Consider the following 15,404-nt stretch of genomic DNA (forward strand, 5'->3'; position numbering starts at 1 on the left):
ACAGTTTGTTTATTTTTTTAAGATTTAAAAAAATTTATTCAAAAAAATTTATTCATAAGAAACAGAGAAGGGCAGAGACATAGGCAAAAGGAAAAGCAGGCTCCCCACAGGGAACCTAATGTGGGACTCGATCCCAGGACCCCAGGATCATGCCCTGAGCTGAAGGCAGATACACCACTGAGCCACCAAGGCGTCCCAGAAGTGCCACCAGTTTACATGATGGGATGTTTACAGAGCAGCTGGGAGACCATAATTGAGAAGCATCGTTACCTTTGCCTCTCAGGGCTGAACTGCATGACTATGGTGTCCAAATTAGTTGCAGTTTGGACTTATGTAATTCACACATCCCACTGGAGCCCAATTATTGATCCCTACAGAGGAGAATAAGGATTTTCAAATGAAGTTAATCTGATACTTGTCAGAACTGTGATGAAAATTTAGAGCATGTTGTCTTGGACAGGCACCAAACTCAAACATGCCTTAATATTTTTGTAGCATATCAGCGACTGCAATGTATGTGTTGTTTCGGTTGATTATGATTTACTGTCTTCAGTTATTAATTTTCTTCACATCGATACCCCCGATACAGACTCTGTTTAGGACAGAATCGTGTCAGTCATGATGTCTTCATCTATTAGAATTGAAGTGTGAAAGGTGGGCACGTGTGCTTGTAGCTACTACATTCTTCCCCAAATCCAGTCCTGGGTATTTCCCCTTGTCAGGCAGCAGGGCAAAGCTCAAAGTAGAGCTCGAAGAATACTAGAAAGCCAGATTTTTTTAGAAATGATGAGTCTTCCTCCAAGTGGGAAGAGACAGTTTAAAAAAACTGTCTCTACCAAGGAAGCTGAAGTGGGAGTAGCCTGATCCCAAAGACCCATTCAGGCCCCATAACACCCTAGGCCCATGGCTGGGTGGTAAAACCCCTCTAGTAATGACAGTATGAGTGTGGAAGGTCCCCGGACAGTGTGGCTTCAGTGGAAGACAATGGAGTGATGTAGATCTGTACAGGATGCCAGGATTGTTGGACAGAGCGACATTCTGTAAAAATAGACCAGGTAAAGTGATTCACGCACACTCAGGCTTATGGTCATACTCACACACTTCTGCTGGTTCTGAGCCCACATCTCTGTTGGAGGAAGCAGGACTGGTCAGGAAAGGACAGTGAGGAAGGGGTTCCCAACCACTGCGAAGCCAGGACCCCTAGGTCCTAGGATGTGCAGCAAAACCAGATACGTATCTTTGCCTGACTAGAGTCCACCTCTGAATGATGAATAGATCTTGCTCTGGGATCTGGGACTGGGGTGTGGTTTGTAACCTAGGATCAGAATAAGGGCTTGAACCAGATGAGCCTGTTGAGGAGTTGGGGTGGGGGTAGGTATGGAATCTTGCTGGAATTCTGGTTCTTTTGTGCGTGGTGACACCTAGTGGCAGGTCACTGGTTTTCAGTGCTGTCTTTCACAAGGAGAGAGCAAACTGACCATTAGCCTTTGGGCATAGGATAGGGTGGAAGATTTTCATTCCCTGAAGCCCTGACTCCTAGTTTGAAGGCTTTGTGGAGTGTTTCAGAAGCCCTCTGGAGAACGGGAAAGCCCAAGGCACTCCAACTGCTTGACTAAGATCTCTTTGTCAAGGCTCAGTTTGGCTATAGAGACTGGATTAGGTACTTTGGTCTGTTCAGGGTGACTTTTGGCCCTAAATCAATGTAGATATTATAGAGAGGGAGAAGCTGTCCTGATTTTCCACTAGCCAGCTGGGTGGTATCTGTTAAGTGCCTCCCAGACACAGTGCTGGGCTGTGGAGGACAGGGTGAATAAGTGGGCCCTGACCTTCTAGTGGGGCAGGGGAGAGACGATGAACAAGTACTCCAGCAAGACCCTTTTAGAAAATTGGGAAGAGACTGGGTGCTGTGACCCAGAGGGAGTAGGGGTCAGGGGACATAGAGCCTGCTTCAATTATGCTGTCAGGAAAGCTTCCCCAGGAAGGAGTCTGTAAGCAAGTTGAAGGATGAAAAGAAGCCAGCCCAGGCTCAGGGGACACCTGGTGCAAAGGCTGCTGGGAGAAAGAGCTTCTTGGTATGTTCTAGAAATAGACTGGAGTCAGGAAGGCAGAGCGTGAGGGGAGGCGTGAGGAGGAGGAGGAGGCAGGGCCGCCCGTGCAGGCCTCATGGGTGTTCGTGTGGGGTAGTGGAGTGGGAGGAAGTGAGAAGGGGTCCACATGACAAGAGGTGATGTGATGACCCACAGCAGGACTTTCCCGCTCAGCTGTACTAGGGAGTTAGGGTTGTCCTCTGCACCGATGTGCATCCAGCCCCATGGGGTGGTGGGGCTGCCTCTCCTCACAACCCTCTTGAGGTGCCTCACCCCTCTTAACCAGTATTCAGAGCTCGGAGGAGGTGGCAGGTGGGTAGACAATATAATAGGGGGCCTGGGGGGAAAGGAAGTGAGGGGAAAGAAGGCCCCAGAAAGAGAGAAGAAGCAGAGCTGCCTTGAGTGTACAGCTCTGCTTAAGCTCCAGCTTGCCAGTGTTTTAGTCCATCGTGTGGACTTTTGGGGCCAGAGCCCCTGCGAGCTTATGGGGACTGAGCAGTGGACGGGGACTCCAAGGAGGTTGCTGCCTGGGCTCGGGCACATTTCTGAGTCTGCCCTTTGCCCACAGAGCAAGCCTGCCCGGGAGAGCCTGCTGGTCCAGGGCATGCTGGCCCCCAAGGGATGGACGGCACGAGGAGTGTCCTTGGCTCACAAGCCAGGTTCCCTCGGTCCTCTGAACACAGCTCCTTGGCACCAGGGCTGCTGAGGCTCCACCCCCACCAGCTGCTGCGTTATTTCTGACTCATCCAGGAGTTACAAGTGTGTAACCCAAACCCCTCCACGCTTGGCTTCCTCTCTGCCGGCTCCTCCAGGAGGGGGGAAACCCTGGGACTTCTCTCCTGGGACCTTGTTGCAGGTTGGGTCCTGGCCGTACCTGGACACAGCTGCTGCCGGCAGGAGCTGCCCTCTGACTGGGGTGGGGTGGCGAGGGAGGGTGACGGCAGTGAGCTCAGGGGGGTATCTGTGCCCCACAGCCCAGGCCTGCCTGTCCCCATCGAGGGACTCCTTGGAGTGCAGCCCAGGCGCTGGACCTCTGGAATTCACCAGGGGCTTCTGCGGAGGGGGCTGCCCCAGTGTTCGGGGCTGGGTACTGATCTCATGGTTTCTCCAGCCAGAGGCACCAGCCGGCTGCCTCTGGTCATGTCATTCTTGCTCCTTGCGAACTTACATGCTTTGAGACCCTGGGACACTTTGGGCTTCATTCAGCACATCTCCTGTGGCTCATAGCAGGGTTCTTGCTGAGGTGGGGCCGGAAGGTCGAGCTAGCCAGAAGTCTGGGTCAGCTAGGCGTCCCTGGGCCTGACAGCTCCTTGCAGAGGGTGTTGGCCGCCAGCGCCTGCTCCGGGAGCTAGCCGCTCAGTCTGGCTGTCCGGGGCCAGTAGGGGTGAAGAAGGAACACGCAACTCACCACCTGCTCTAGGCTCTCAGAAGTGAGCCCCTGAGGCACTCTGGGCTGCCTGACAACTCCTGCCAAGCACCCTGTATGTATCTGGTGCATCTCGTTCTGACCCCCACTTCAATGCTTCTCCCCCATCTGCAGGAGGCCCCAGGGCTGGCCAGGGAATGAACCGCGAGGGGGCTCCCGGGAAGAGTCCGGAGGAAATGTACATTCAACAGAAGGTCCGAGTGCTGCTCATGCTGAGGAAGATGGGATCAAATGTGAGTGCTTTTGGGGTGCTGTGCGACAGGTCCCCCAGGGAGGGTGCCTGATGTGGGCAGAACAGAGAGCCACCTCCTGTAACACCCCTTCTCAGGGAAGGTGGGGTGCTGGGCTTGTGGTTTGGCTCTGTGGCCAATTCATGGCACTCGGAGCCCTGCCGGTCCAGTTCCGGGGGTCCTGGTGGGGCAGTCTTCCCATCTCTGTGCCAAGCTTGGGCCAGGCGGGCGTTAGCCCCTAAAGGTCCTGACCTTCCTTTCCTCCCGTCTCCTTGGGGGGTGTCCATGGGGCGCTGTGCAGGATGGGCACTGAGAGGGATGGGCTTCCTGGGCAGGCCTGTGCTTCTTCCTAGCCTTGTGCTGCCCTGGAACCCAGTCTCAGATCTGATCTGAGCGGCAAGGCCTGTGGGCCCCAGAAGCTAAGTTTCAGAGTGGGGGTGAGGGTGTTTGCTGTGGAACTGAGGGGTCAGAACTCAGGAACAGGGGCCCAGGGATTAGAGGAAATACCTTCAGGGAGCCGGAGCGTGCCACCCCCTCACCCACAGCTGTCTCCCCTTGCAGCTGACGGCCAATGAGGAGGAGTTCCTGCGTACCTACGCGGGGGTGGTCAACAGCCAGCTCAGCCAGCTACCCCAGCACTCCATCGACCAGGGTGAGTCCCGGCTAGGGCGCCCAGCCATACCCTTCCTTCCCAGAGAAGCTCAACTGTGGTTCCTGGGGCAGACAGGAGGGGTTGGGGCTTTCCCCAGGTGGGAGCCAAGAACCCCATCAGGTAATGGTGGGGTTCCCCCCTTTTTTAAGCCAGGGGGAGGTGAGAAATAGAGGCATCGGGTTGCCCCTGTGATTACAGAGGCTCTGGTTTTTGCCTTTCCTCAGTCTTTGGCTTGACCGCTGCCCACCCGTCACCCTGTGAAACCACCCTCGTGGGCTAGGACTTGTTCTGGGTGCCAACTATGCAGGTGCTTGTGTGTTCCTGGCTGTACCCAGATGGGAGGCGCCAATGGCTCTGAGTACCTGAGGTCTCTGCCTGAGAGTTATTTCCTCCCTGGGTGCCCTCATCCAATCATAATAATGGTAGTGGGTAACATTTGAGTTATTTATTGTCTAGCAGGCATCTGGTGAGTCCTGGACACTCAACATTTTGTTTAACTGTAGAGAGGTACTGGTGGTATTACTTGACTCAACAGGCAAGGAGGGCAGCCCTGATGGCCCAGGGGTTTGGTGCTGCCTTCAGCCCGGGGTATGATCCTGGAGACCTGGGATCGAGTCCCACATCGGGCTCCCTGCATGGAGCCTGCTTCTCCCTCTGCCTCTGTCTCTGCCTCTCTCTCTATCTCTCTCTCTGTCATGAATAAATACATAAAATCTTTAAAAAAAAAAAAAAAAAAAAGAACAGGCAAGGAAACGGATTCAGTAGTAGTAAGCGATCGCCCCAGTCTTACACCAGTCACCAGGGGGCTTGTGATGCAAACCTGCTGCCCAGCTCCAGAGTAGGACTAGTCATGGTCTGTCCTGGAGCAGCAGGAGATGGGGTACTTATGGGCTCTCCTATTCTGGAGGGCTTCCTCTGACCCTGGAGCCCACAATGTCCTGACCAGCCCTTCCAACTATTCCTTTCCTTTTATTTTATCTCCCAGTTGATATTATTGGCCATAAAATAATGTCAGATGTGAGCTGGCTCCCAGCAGCAGAGTGCCAAGGGGCATGTTGCTGATCCGTGGGGGCCCAGGAGGAGAGCAGGTGTAGCACTCGAGGCCACTTGTCTTGAAGCTGTCTTGCTGTCCGGGAGATCATAGGCCTCAGCTCTGGCACAGGGCCCAGGTTCCCTAGCTCTGACATCGGGTGTCACCTGGCCTGTGTATCTAACTCAGCAGAAACATACAGGGCGTCCCCATGGCGCCGGCAGCTCCCCGGGATAGCCACTCACCAAGTACAACCTGCCTGGGCTACACTCATGCTGCCAGCCTGTTCTGAACTGTCAGGGGTGGAGTCTGCCCCTCCCGGGGTTTTGTTTCTGAGAGAGATCCTTTCTTATCCACAGCTGATCCGGGTCTGTAGCACGGGTCCTCCATAGCCCTCCAGACTCCTGGCTCCTGAACCATATCTCCCTGAAACCCTCAAGCTGCTGGGTCCCTAGGACATTGCCTTTTCTCCCACCCTGATTTTCAGTCCCTGAGTTAACCAGAATTTGGGATGGATATAAGAATGCCTCTAGTAGGATGCTCTTAAAGGAAAAAATCATAATAAGTTGTAGAACTGTATGTCAGTGTAGAGACCAGTGCCCCCGCAACATACACACACACACACACACACACTCACTCACATGTGTATGTGTATATGGAAAAAAGCTGAAAGAATGTATACCAGGCTGTTAATAGGAAATTTTAATAGAGAGTAGAACTATATAAGGGACTTTAACTTTCCAAGTCATACGTTTTTATAAAACTCAATTTTTTAAATTTTTATTTATTTATTTATTTATTTATTTATTTATTTATTAAATTTTTATTTATTTATGATAGTCACAGAGAGAGAGAGAGAGAGAGAGAGAGAGAGAGGCAGAGACACAGGCAGAGGAAGAAGCAGGCTCCATGCACCAGGAGCCCGACGTGGGATTCGATCCCCGGTCTCCAGGATCGCGCCCTGGGCCAAAGGCAGGCGCCAAACCGCTGTGCCACCCAGGGATCCCTTTATTTTTATTTATTTATGATAGTCACAGAGAGAGAGAGAGAGAGGCAGAGACACAGGCAGATGGAGAAGCAGGCTCCATGCACCAGGAGCCCGACGTGGGATTCGATCCCAGGTCTCCAGGATCGCGCCCTGGGCCAAAGACAGGCGCCAAACTGCTGCGCCACCCAGGGATCCCTAAAACTCAATTTTTTAACATTGCACATACATTTCTTTTGTAATAAGGGGAAGTTTTAAAAAGCATTAAGAGAACTTTCCATCTCACCTAGCTAATAGCAGTTGAGAACAAAAATGAACTCTGGGGTTAAGGTCACAATAACCTCACCTGGCCTCAAACTGCTTAATAGTCAGGAGTGACCTGTGGGCTTGTGAGTGTGAACCCAGAATTTGCACCCTCCTTGTTGTGGGGTGTCCATGGGACAGCCAGGCAGGCCTCAGATATGTCTCCCCAGGGAGCAGGCTTCTGGAGCTGCACCAGGACCCAGCTGGTGGCTGGGGTGGTTCTCTGCTGTTGGGGTACCCTGCCTATTGCGCTGGGTCCCCACGGTTACTCCTTTTTTCTTTTTCTTTTTTAAGATTTTATTTATTTATTCATGAGAGACATGAATTTTAGATTTTATTATTCATGAGAGAGAGAGAAAGAGGCAGAGACACAGGCAGAGGGAGAAGCAGGTTCCATGCAGGGAGCCTGATGTGGGACTCGATCCTGTAATTCCCAGGATCACACCCTGAGCCCAAGGCAGGTACTAAACCGCTGAGCCACTCAGGGATTCCCCCCACCACGGTTACTCCTGAGCTGAACCACACAGGAAGACACACTGGTGCACAAAGTCCTGAGGATTCCTGTAGGCTGAGTAGGAGATAAATGGACAACTATGCCTGGAAGAGCTTTACGAACATTGCATTATTTTTGTGTGCCTAAGGACCCTGCAGACAAATGCACAAATGCACAACAAAGCAGCGATCAGTACAGGCTTTCCCGTTGTGGGGGCACAACCCTGAGAGTGGAACCCCATGTTTCTGCCCAAACTGTGGGGCTAAATGAAATGGGTCTTGGCTAAAATTCTAGCCTGCCCACCTTATCTGTAGGTAGGGCCGACCTCAGCTGATGCCACAAGGATGCTGCTGTCAGGGGCCCAGGTACTGTCCCGGATCATTGCTTCCAGTGCATGGCATCTCAGCATAAAAGACCCCCTCGTTCCCAAGGCCTAGGAGCATTCAGGGTGATGATGGGCATGACAGTCTGGCAGAAATCTGGTGTGAGCACCTCCTGCCACAAGGTGGCACTGTGTCTCAGCAAATGCCCAGCACAGTCCTCTGCAAGACAGAGCAGACTCCTTGAGTTCCCCTCAGTGGGGGCCTAAGGCCACCCACCAACGGGATAGAGCTTGGCATTGATCTACCATTTTCATTCATTCATTCATTTAAAAGATTTTATTTATTTATTCATGAGAGACACAGAGAGAGAGAGAGGCAGAGACACAGGCAGAGGGAGAAGCAGGCTCCCTGCAGGGAGCCCGACATGGGACTGAATTCCGGGTCTCCAGGATCACGCCCTGGACTGAAAGTGGCGCTAAACCACTGAGCCACCTGGGCTGCCCAGTCTACCATTTTTAGATTTGCACATGCTTCTCCTCTGGGGCAGGAGGGGTCTGGTCCTAGGAGCACTGCTTGCCCTCCTTAGCCCCAAGGAGGAGTGTGGGCTGCGCATCCCTCACCCCACACCCAGGCCTCCTGCCCTCCTGGTCTTCCCTTGGTGAGCCATGAACGTGTGTGCAGTATCTGCTGGGTCTGGGCAGGTGCCAGAGACCATGCTGCATCGGCCTGTACCTCAGGGGCTCACTAACTGGTGCTGAGCCTTGGACCACCTGGCCTTTGCTGATCTGAGACTTCCAGGGATAGCCTCCTCTGGAAGCTTGCCTCCCCCTCCCTCTTCCTCTGTGACACAGTTTTCTCTGTCTCTCCATCTCCCCTAGCCTCATCTCCTGCCCCCTCTGCTTGCTGTCCGAGTGCTCCTTTTCCTGAAGCATGCTGGGGCTTTCCACAGTCTGCCCTGGGGGTCTCACAGGCTCTGGTTGATGCCCTCCAAATATACACCCCCGTCCCAGACCTCTCCTGACCCCCCAGAACTTTATTTTTTAATTTTTAAAAAATATTTTATTTATTTATTTATTCATGATAGACACACAGAGAGAGAGAGAGGCAGAGACACAGGCAGAGGGAGAAGCAGGCTCCATGCAGGGAGCCTGATGTGGGACTCGATCCTGGGACTCCAGCATCACACCCTGGGCCAAAGGCAGGCGTTAAACCGCTGAGCCACTCAGGGTCCTCCCCCGCCCAGAACTTTACAGGCAACTCCTTCCTGACCATCTTGCCACAGACAACTCACACTCAGATCCAGATTCCTGCTCTACCCCCTCGAATCTGTTCTTACACCTGTATTCTCAGTGACAAATGTATCACCAAATACCCAGTGCCCTGGGGACTCATTTTTGAAGACTCGAGTGTCTAGTAAGTTACCAAGTCTTTGTGATTCTTCTGCCTTAATGCTCCTCAAATCTGCTCTGTCTTCTCCATCTTGGTTTTAATCCTCATTTTGTTCAGAGCCCATGTTTATTTTTGTCTTGATCACTGCAAACAGCTCCTGGCATCCTGACTTCTCACCTTGCCCCTCCAGTGCACTTCCGCCCCTACCTCAGCAGGTCTTTCAGTGGCTCCTTATTGCCCTGCAGTTGAAATCCAGCCCCCCAGTGTGATGAGCAAGACCCCCTGACATAGTGACCTCATGCACCATAGCAAATGGCTTTCAGCTCCTGTCTCGGGCTGCCCTTTGTATTTCTGCATTGACCTCTGGGCTGCCAGGAGCTCAGCCCTGACCCCCAGCCTTCCCCTGCCTCTTGCAGGCTGGGCCAGGCCCTTCTGGGATTACCATCACACACATGCACCCCAGCTGTGCTTCTCCCCATCCTGTCTCCTGGTCCATCTCTTGAGCAACCCTGAGCTCCTTGAGCTTGGGACTGTGGCTTCCCTCCGTTTGTATTTCTGGGCCTGTCCCCCACGAGGCCCAGGGCATGCTTGGGCCAGTGAATGGGCCAGGGTGTGTGTCTGAGAGCCCACCATCCCCCAGAAAGGCAAGAGTGTGGAGCCGATTCTCTGAGCACTATCTCCTGCTCCCCTTGGGGATGGCCAAGCAGACCTGATAGCCAGGCAGGACTGACTCTGAGCCAAGGGAGATCAATACCTCTCTGGTAAGGTCGCCTTGCTGAGAAAGCCCAGCTGGAAGCATACGGGTTGAGAGCTGTAGCTTACAAAAAGCAGGCTTAACAGAATGCTGAGTTCATTCCTTTCTTATCGCTGGTGCTACTGTCTCGAGAACATATATTGATCATTTTTCATTGTTATAAAATAATGCATAGTCATTGTGGAAAGCAGGGAAAGGGAGAAGCAGCAGAAAAGCTGAAAGGATTGGATCTGACCACACAGCTGCAAGCATGAGTACCTCCTGCTCAAGTTCCCATCAGCCTTTTAAAAATAGGCTTGTATTTACGTCATAAATTTTGGACTGTACAGTATAGACATTTTAATATCCACTTTAACATCTACACTTATGATAATTTTATAGTATTTTTTTAAAGATTTTATTTATTTGAGATAGAACGAGAGAGAGAGAGCTAGAGAAAGAGCATGAGTAGGGGGACGGGCAGAGGGCAAGGGAGAAGCAGGCTCTCTGCTGAGCAGGGAACCCAACACAGGGCTTGATCCCAGGACCCTGGGATCATGACCTGAGCCCAAGGCAGATCCTTAATGACTGGGCCACTCAGGCACCCAATTTTATAGTATTTTGAAACAAGTTTCAAGAAAACATTTTCGTGATCACATAACATGCCGCCCCATGGCTTTTGCCGTAAGTCATTGACCAATCGTTACCTGTTGGACATTTCTTTCTCATTTTTGCTATTAATTACAATACCAGCAAACATTTATTGAGTTCCTCCTGTGTGCCGGCTTGCTTGTCAGGAAGCACACAAAGGTTACCCCAGGGAGTCACCACAACAGTGCTGTGAGGCACGGGCTGTCAGGGCCCTACCGGGGCCCTGCCGTAGGGAGAAGACCTGCCTGGAGAGGGTTGCTGGTGCTCGGGCCACAGAGCCGTCAGGGTGGGCACTGGACGTGGCAAGCATCAATTATATCCTTGCATGTAAATCTTCCTCTTCATCATTTATTTTAAGATGAATTCTAGGAGTGGCTTTCAGATCATGTGCGTTTTTAAGCAAGACTGCGTTTTATCTGAGGAATAGGGGTGATTCGGGCAATTAATGTCTTTTAAAGGTACAGAGAACACTTGAGAGTTTCTCACTGCCTTTTTATTCTGGGCCCTTCTCCTGAAGTTTCTCTGAGTGCTTCCAGTCTCTTCCTGCCTCAGCATCACCCAGGAAATGGGGTGCCCAGCAAGTGTCCATCCTGGGCTCCCACTGGCACTGTTCAAAGCCTCCCTGTGAGAAGTTGCCTGGAGGACTCTCGTCCTCGTGTATCCCCTTGGACAGGGTCTTGTCCAGGTGTTCTGGGGCCCTGGTCTAGACACAGGCCATTTTGTTAAGGAAACTCTGTCCTTTCTCCACTGAGGGGCCTCCGAGGACATCCCCTGATCTGTTGCCCCTCTTTTTGGCTCTGGGAACCACAGTGCTGGTGTGGTGGCTGCTCAAGCCGTTCCAGCCTCCTTCTGATCACGCTCTTTCCCCGAGAAACTTTCCAGGGAAGGTCCCCAGCCTGGAGCCAGCTGGGCTGTCCCAGGGTTCTTCTGGCATTCCCCCTTGGAAGCCAAGACTGCTGCTCAGGGTATGCTGCCAGAGAGCCTAAAATAGGTCATTTGGTCTCAGGGTTACTCTGGGAACCTTGTTAAAATAGTTGTGGTCACAGGCAAACCAACAGGGAGCCAGTGACTGCGAGGAGGGCCCACCACCACATGGGCTTCACGGTTGACCAAGTGAGTGCCCTTCTCTGCTTGCTCCCTCTACATAGCCCTCTCAGTGTCCCCAGGTGCTGGCACGATGGGCCCCATTCTCCAGCCAGACTTCCTCCTGGAGTCCTCTCTCACTCTCTCTAGCTTCTGCTCTTTCACTTCCTCCATGCAGCCCTCTCTGACACCCTCTGGGGTCAGCCCATGCCCCTCCTCTCTCTCTGGAGCTCCCTGTGACCTTTCCTAAGCGTAGCTGCTGCCACATTGTCTGGAGCCCTTTGGGACCCAGAACCGTGCAGTGTTCCCAGTCACACATTCAGCCCTTAGTCCGGCTTCTGGCATAGAGCTGGTTTACTTAGTCCTTGTGCAGACCAGGCCTCTGGGAGGTGAGTCCTGTAAGAGCATGGGCTGTCTGCTGGGGGTTCTGCTCCTTTCTTCCCCCAGGTGGGACTCCACGGCTTCTCCCAGAGGCTCCTGATGGTGACAGACCCTGGATTGAAATGGCAGTCAGGGCCTAGGAGAATTCCAGGCAATGGGATGGGAGGCTAATTATTTTCTTAAATATTTATTTATTTGTTTATTTATTTATAAAGATTTTACTTATTTATTTATTCATGAGAGACAGAGAGAGAGAGAGAGGCAGAGACATAGGCAGAGGGAGAAGCAGGCTCCATGCAGGAAGCCCCATGTGGGACTCGATCCCAGATCCCAGAATCATGCCCTAAGCCGAAGGCAGATGCTCAATCGCTGAGCTACCCAGGTGTCCCAAATATTTTATTCATTTATTTATGAGACATAGAGAGAGAGAGGCAGAGACACAGGCAGAGGGAGAGGCAGGCTCCATGCAGAAAGCCCAATGAGGGACTCGATCCCGGGACCCCGGGATCATGTCCTGAACCTTAGGCAGGTGCTCAACCACTGAGCCACCCCAGGCGTCAACTTTTTATTTTTAACTTTAGTCAACACTTACATGAGAATTACCTGTCACCTAGTAATAATAAAACTGAACAGAAAAGATCACATATACATTGAATCAAACTGAAAAATGAATCAGAAGGATTGTGTATGTGATACACAGAAAAAGTAAAAAAGCATCCCAAGATAGGGTAAAGGATGTGCTGAAACACAGGGCCCATTGCCCTGTCCAGCCTCTGGTCCTGGCCTGGGAGGGGCTGCTTTGACCTTTCTGCAGTCTAATAGGTTCTCTTATGTAGAACCAGAACAAGGGCCTCTGAGGCTTCAAAGCACCCCCTGCAACTCTGCATTAATTTCCCAATGCCCCACAAAAAGGCAGACCTCTGTCTTGGAGCAGAGCATCAATCCAGGATCGATGGGCCAATTTCACCCACTTTAGCCCATCAATCCATGTGCTGAGTGTGGTGCCAGTTGACACCCCCCACCCTCAAGCTGCCAGTCTAGCAGGGTAGACAGACACAAGAATGAATGCACACAGATTACAGTGTGCCTAGTTCTGAGGAAAGGGAAGCCCAACCCGAAAGCCAGAAAAGGTGCTAGTGGCTGAGCCTTGATGGATATGTGGGAATGTGTGTGTGTGGGGGGGTGGCCTCTGGAGCCTGCCCAGCGTGAGTATTGGGTGTCTTCGTGTCCCCCTAAGAGATTGGTATGGTGGCTTTCCAGTGGGTGGTCAGTGGCTCTGGACAGAGTTTATCCTGAAGACAGCCAGGGTCACCACGGATCTGAAGGGGGAGGGATGGCCAGGTCAGATCGTCATCCATTTAGGGTGAGCCCTGGGGAGAGATCACGACAGAGGGTAAGGCAGGGAGATAGCTGGAGGGTCATGGTGACCCCTACATGTGAGGGGATACAGATATTCTTCAGAGGCAGGACATTTGGGACCAAGAACCTACAGGCAGGGTGAACAGCTGGGTGGGGGTGTGTTTGAGCCCTAGGGCCCAGTGTGAGAGGCCCCTGGTCTGGAGAGGCAGGAAGGGGAGCTCTAAGTGGGAGGGGCCTGGGGATGTCTAGCAGGGGCGGGAGCTGGGTCAGAGCTCAGGTGCCAGGTGGGAACAGGTGCAGGAGTATGGGCCAGGGGCAGGTGTGGGGTCAAGGGAGATCACAGCAGGCAGAGAGGGGAGGACGGAGCCTCATGAGCACAGCACCAAGGATGGCAGGGGACGCACTGCAGCTCTGAAAGGAGGGAGGGACAGCAAGGTCCCTGGGCTTGTAATTAAAGGGTCAGTGGCAACTTTCCTAAAACAGTTTCTGTGGAGCCCTGGCTGGAAGCCAGATTGCCGCAGGACTGGGATCAGTGAGGACGTGGAAGAGGAGGACAGAGGTCTCTTTCAGAATCTTGGTGGAGAGGGGACATCAGCTCGGGGGTGGGGGTGGGGGTCAGGGTACACTCTGGAGCACTGAGTTCTCGGAGTACGGGCCCCAGGCTACCACCCCTGAATCACCGAGGGTAGTTGTTAAAAATGCAGGTTCCTGGGCCCTACCCCAGCCCTGCTGAATCAGAATGCCTGCCAGGTGAGCCTGGGAATTGGCATTTGAAATAAACTCCCAAGGCAATTCTGATGTCCACTAGAATTTGAGAATATACCAGGGCTTTCGGTGAAGACCTGATCGTTCCTTTTTTTTTCTTTTTTTAACATTGTATTTATTTGACAGCACAAGCAGGTGGAGCAAAGGGAGAGGGAGAAGCAGGCTCCCTGTTGAGCAGGGAGCCCCATCCCAGGACCCTGAGATCGTGACCTGAGCCAAAGCCAGATACCTAACTGACTGAGCCACCCAGGCACCCCAAGACCTGGTCATTCCTGACCCCTCCTCCCCGATTCTTTCCCTTCTGCATACAGCCAAGCTCAATGGTCTAGGAGAGCTTACATTTTGGGTGGGGGGAACCGAAGGATTTGAAGAAACCAAGTACCTCACCTGGGAAGACAACCCCAGAGGTAGGGGGCGTGTGTGTGTCAGGCTCAGCAGGACAGTGGGAGGGTGGGACATCATGAGTGAGTTTGAGGGAGCTTGTCTGGGATGAGAGCAGAGCAGGTGTACTAGAACTCTGAGTTGTGACCACACAAGTAGTGGCTTTTGATGCTTTCTGCTGCAGATGTCATCCCGGCCGGTCAGATGGGTGGGATAGGTGTGATTTGTCGTGTTTCACAGATGGGAAAATGGGAAGTAGGGCAGCCCCGGTGGCCCAGAGGTTTAGCGCCGCCTTCGGCCCAGGGTGTGATCCTGGAGACCCGGGATCGAGTCCCTCGTCAGGATCCCTGCGTGGAGCCTGCTTCTCCCTCTGCCTGTGTCTCTGCTCCTCTCTCTGTGTCGCTCATGAATAAGTCAATTAAAAAAAATTAAAAAAAAAAAAAGGAAAATGGAAGTAGATGTGCGGGCACATTGCCCAGGTGGGCAGGATCAGACCCAGGCCTAGGTCCTGGGGTGCCAGGGTCCACCGAAGGACCCGAAGTCCAGGGAAGCCTTGCTGGCTGGTCAGGAGGCCCAGTGCCTCTGCTAGGAGCCCGTCCCCTATCTGGTGCCATGTGCTCACCTTCCGACAGCCCGAGTGCCTGGTGATGTGGTTGTCAGCCTGGAGCCCAGTAGGCACCACTGAGCCTGGAACCTGGTTTGGCTGCTGAGACTTTGGTGGATCTGTGACCACTGTCCCCATGGCAACCAGTGTCATGCCGTCTCTAGGTAAAAGCCATCCCCTGGGAACTTGAGGCATCAGCGCTGAGATGTATAGAACCCCTGGGCTTCTAGGCCGTGGCTGCTAAAAACAGCACGTGCCACCCAGTGGGTTTGTCTGGGAGGAGGCCTAGTCCAGGGTGGTGCTGGAGCTTCATCCCCATGGAAACTTTCCCCTTTGGAGGAGAGTCTGGGACCTGTTTTTCCAGGAGCCTTGCTGCCTGGCTCATCTCCCCAGAGCTAGTCGCCAAGCCACTGCAGTTTCGGGTAGCTAGGTAGCAGACCCTAGTTAGTATTGACAACAAGCTCATGGGGCTCAGGAGGACGTACCGCCACTGAGAATCCTAGGTCAGGAAAGGGGCAGACATGGGAAG

At 52.8% G+C, this 15,404-nt stretch overlaps 1 protein-coding gene across 5 annotated transcripts in view; it reads left to right on the forward strand.

Annotated features, from left to right (window-relative positions):
- LOC140630114 (beta-catenin-interacting protein 1) overlaps nt 1-15,404 on the forward strand; it is a 155,274-nt gene that overhangs the window by 24,992 nt on the left and 114,878 nt on the right. For all 5 annotated transcript variants that reach the window (XM_072819736.1, XM_072819729.1, XM_072819731.1 and 2 more), the window contains exons 3-4: nt 3,628-3,746; nt 4,305-4,395. In XM_072819736.1, the coding sequence (XP_072675837.1) occupies nt 3,651-3,746; nt 4,305-4,395 (187 nt within the window). In that variant the 5' untranslated portion in view covers nt 3,628-3,650. The remainder of the gene's footprint in view (nt 1-3,627; nt 3,747-4,304; nt 4,396-15,404) is intronic.

This window comes from Canis lupus, chromosome 3 (assembly GCF_048164855.1).
Source record: "Canis lupus baileyi chromosome 3, mCanLup2.hap1, whole genome shotgun sequence".
NCBI lineage: Eukaryota > Metazoa > Chordata > Mammalia > Carnivora > Canidae > Canis > Canis lupus.